The sequence below is a fragment of the Etheostoma cragini genome, chromosome 15 (genome assembly GCF_013103735.1).
Source record: "Etheostoma cragini isolate CJK2018 chromosome 15, CSU_Ecrag_1.0, whole genome shotgun sequence".
Lineage (NCBI taxonomy): Eukaryota > Metazoa > Chordata > Actinopteri > Perciformes > Percidae > Etheostoma > Etheostoma cragini.
In genome coordinates, this window is record NC_048421.1 from 1,379,585 (window position 1) to 1,383,088 (window position 3,504).

The 3,504-nt window shown below is 44.3% G+C and overlaps 1 protein-coding gene across 1 annotated transcript in view; it reads left to right on the forward strand.

Annotated features, from left to right (window-relative positions):
* LOC117958118 (mucolipin-1-like) overlaps positions 1 to 3,504 on the forward strand; it is a 10,327-nt gene that overhangs the window by 5,545 nt on the left and 1,278 nt on the right. The window contains exons 4-6 of the mRNA XM_034894379.1: positions 788 to 922; positions 2,336 to 2,442; positions 3,123 to 3,272. Coding sequence (XP_034750270.1) covers positions 788 to 922; positions 2,336 to 2,442; positions 3,123 to 3,272 — 392 coding nt within the window. The remainder of the gene's footprint in view (positions 1 to 787; positions 923 to 2,335; positions 2,443 to 3,122; positions 3,273 to 3,504) is intronic.

The following is a 3,504-nucleotide window of genomic DNA, read 5'->3' on the forward strand; positions in this document are numbered from 1 at the left end:
TCCAGAGTGAGACATCTCTCTAGTTTTATCTCCAGAGTGAGACATCTCTCTAGTTTTATCTCCAGAGTGGGACATCTCACTAGTTTTATCTCCAGAGTGAGACATCTCTCTAGTTGTATCTCCAGAGTGAGACGTCTCTCTAGTTTTATCTCCAGAGTGAGATCTCTCTCTAGTTTTATCTCCAGAGTGAGACATCTCCCTTCTATCCTATCTTTGTTGGGAGCTGCACATGCTCAGTAGCTCGGTAAGATCCATCAGCTGATAACTCTTTCTCAAGCTTTGGTCAGTCCAAGGCGGGATCGGCTGGGAGACTTCTTCTAGACCAGGGACACAACAGGGACAGGAAGTAGAACAGGGACAGGAAGTAGAACGGGGACAGGAAGTAGAACAGGGACAGGAAGTAGAACAGGGACAGGAAGTAGAGCCAGCATGATCCCACATGTAAATGGGTGAATGAAGGGTTCATTTCAACCGAACCAGTACAGTGATTGTTGGAACAGTGGAAAGACGAACCAAAAAGTTTAAACTCTAACTCTTTAACAAGAAGCTTAATCTCTGTAGGGATCCATCCCATAATGTTGTCAGACACTTAGAATAATAATCTGAGCCTCTCAGCTGCAACAACAGATTCTTTAGTGGACCGGGTTGCGGGTGCATTACATTCCAGTTTATTTAATACTGGAATAATTTCAAAGATTCTTGTTCCCATATGTCACTTTGACCCCAAAACCTGGGAAAATAGGGTCAAGTTACCCATTAAGATGAAGTCATGGAGCTGTGTAAGGAGGTTTTTATATCAGCTCTGGTTCCTGTGTCTATCAGATCGTCATGGATAACAGCGTGCACAGCGGCAAAGTTAAGATCCGTCTGCAGAACGAGGCCTCCATACATGAGTGTAGAGACCCCAACCTGTCTGGACACGGTGAGTTACCGACCTGCAATGCAACGGATACGTGGTTGGTCCAGATGTTTGTTCATCTGTCTCCTATTAGTCTACATCAAAGACGACGTTTCATTTCCGGGATTGCCGAATCCTCTGTCTCTGCGTTGGCGCTCTAACCTGCGGCTGGTTTCTGAGGACTATGGTTACCTGGTCCTCAGATCTCTGCAGGGTAAATCCAGACAGCTAGCTAGACTATCTGTCCAATCTGAGGACTATGGTGACCTGGTCCTCAGATCTCTGCAGGGTAACTCCAGACAGCTAGCTAGACTATCTGTCCAATCTGAGGACTATGGTGACCTGGTCCTCAGGTCTCTGCAGGGTAAATCCAGACCGCTAGCTAGACTATCTGTCCAATCTGAGGACTATGGTGACCTGGTCCTCAGGTCTCTGCAGGGTAAATCCAGACAGCTAGCTAGACTATCTGTCCAATCTGAGTCTCTGTTGACGACCAGGGTTACATAACATCGATAGAAACAATGTCTCCTTTTTGTCTCCTTTTTGCCGCCTTTTTGTCTCCTTTTCGACGCCTTTTCGTCTCCTTTTTGTCTTTCTTCTTCGACTCCTTGTCTCCTTTTTGTCTCCTTTTCGTCTCCTTTTTGTCGACTTTTCGACGCCTATTCGTCTCTTTTTTGTCTCTTTTTGTCTCCTTTTCGTCTCCTTTTTGTCACCTTTTTGTCGACTTTTCGACGCCTATTGGTCTCTTTTTTGTCTCTTTTTGACGCCTTTTCATCTCTGTTTCGTTGCCTTTTTGTCTCCTTTTCGTCTCCTTTTCGTTGCCTTTTTATGTCGCCTTTTCGACGCCTTTTCGTCTCCTTTTTGTCTTTCTTTTTCGACTCCTTGTCTCCTTTTTGTCTCCTTTTTGTCTCCTTTTTGCCGCCTTTTTGTCTCCTTTTCGACGCCTTTTCATCTCCTTTTTGTCTTTCTTCTTCGACTCCTTGTCTCCTTTTTGTCTCCTTTTGTCTCCTTTTCAACGCCTTCTTGTCTCCTTTTGGCCGCCTTTTCGTCTCCTTTTCGTCTCATTTTTTTCGCCTGTTTGTCGCCTTTTTGTCGCCTTTTAGTCACTTATCTTCGTCTTTAATTTGCCTTTTTTTTTGCCTTTTTGGTTGCCTTTGTCATCGCCTTGTTGTCGTGGTAATTGAAAGGCATAGGACTCTGCTTACCTGGTCCTAAGATCTCTGCAGGGTAAATCCAGACAGCTAGCTAGACTATCTGTCCAATCGGAGTCTCTGTTGACGACTAAAACTACTTCTGAACGTACACATGTTCCACCAAAACTAGTTCCTTCCTGAGACTGTTTAGCAGCGGCACCGTGGCTCCGTCCGGCCAAGACGATTGTGATTAATTGTGGTCTAGTAATGACTGTTTTTATGATTTTTCTCCGTCTCCCGTCAGCGGAGAACTACGCTCGGGGTATCCTGGACGTGCTGGTGGCGTCCGTCTGCCTGCTGTCGCTGCTGCTGTGTGGGCGCTCCATCTTCAGAGGCGTCCTCCTGCAACACGTAAACCAAACACTCATGTGTTCATCTCATGGAAATACTGCTTTACTTGGTGACAATATCATTTAGATTTTGTACATATCAACTTCCATTTCCGACTATGGACCAAAAAAATTACCTTAAAGTTCCCACGTTGTAAAAAGTGATATATACATATATATATATATATATATATATATATATATATATATATGCAGTATATGTCTGTATGGGTTTTTTTTATCATAAAGCTGATATATTTATACATTAATTTCTACTGTACGTATCAAAACTCTGAATCTACAGAGAAATGCACACACATTTGGAAACTGTGTCTTAAAAGAAGCTGTACAGTTAGAAACCGCCCCCCCGCAGGGCTGTACAGTCATTCCCCGGCTGCAATGATGGTGCAGAGCCTCAGAGAGCGCAGATGCAAAAGATCCAGAAACACTAACCAATCAGAGCAGACTGGGCTTTTTTCAAAAGGGGGGCTTAAAGAGACAGGCTCTAAAACAGTAAAATAAGCTAAAAAATTGCAGAGTTCCCCTTTAAATTACCTCATTTAAAAACTACTTAATAAAATACAATATCAGTCAATACTGTAACGTGAGTAAATTTACTGTATTTCGTTGCTTTCCCCTTCTGCAAATGAGCCATTAAGTTGAATGGTACTTTATGGCCCCCTCCCCCTTCATCTCAAATAGGCGTACGTGGGGTTCCTGAGGCGACGCCTCGGCCGCGCCGTGAGCTGGAGCGACAGGATGGAGTTCATCAACGGCTGGTACATCCTGCTCATCGTCAGCGACATGTTCACCATCATCGGCAGCGTCATCAAGATCGGGATCGAGTCCAAGGTAACGCACCTGGTTGGTAGCTGGAGGGGGGGGGCAGAGTCGCCTTATGGGGAAACAATCCTGACCGGATAAAATAGTGTTTTGCCGTTGTTATGGCTAATTTTGCCAAAGGTTATACCACATAAAATCATTGCCCATGGCTTTTAAGGTCTATAGACATCAGATACAGTATTAGGGACCACTAAGGTCTATATAAAGAGACTTCAGATACAGTATTAGGGACCACTAAGGT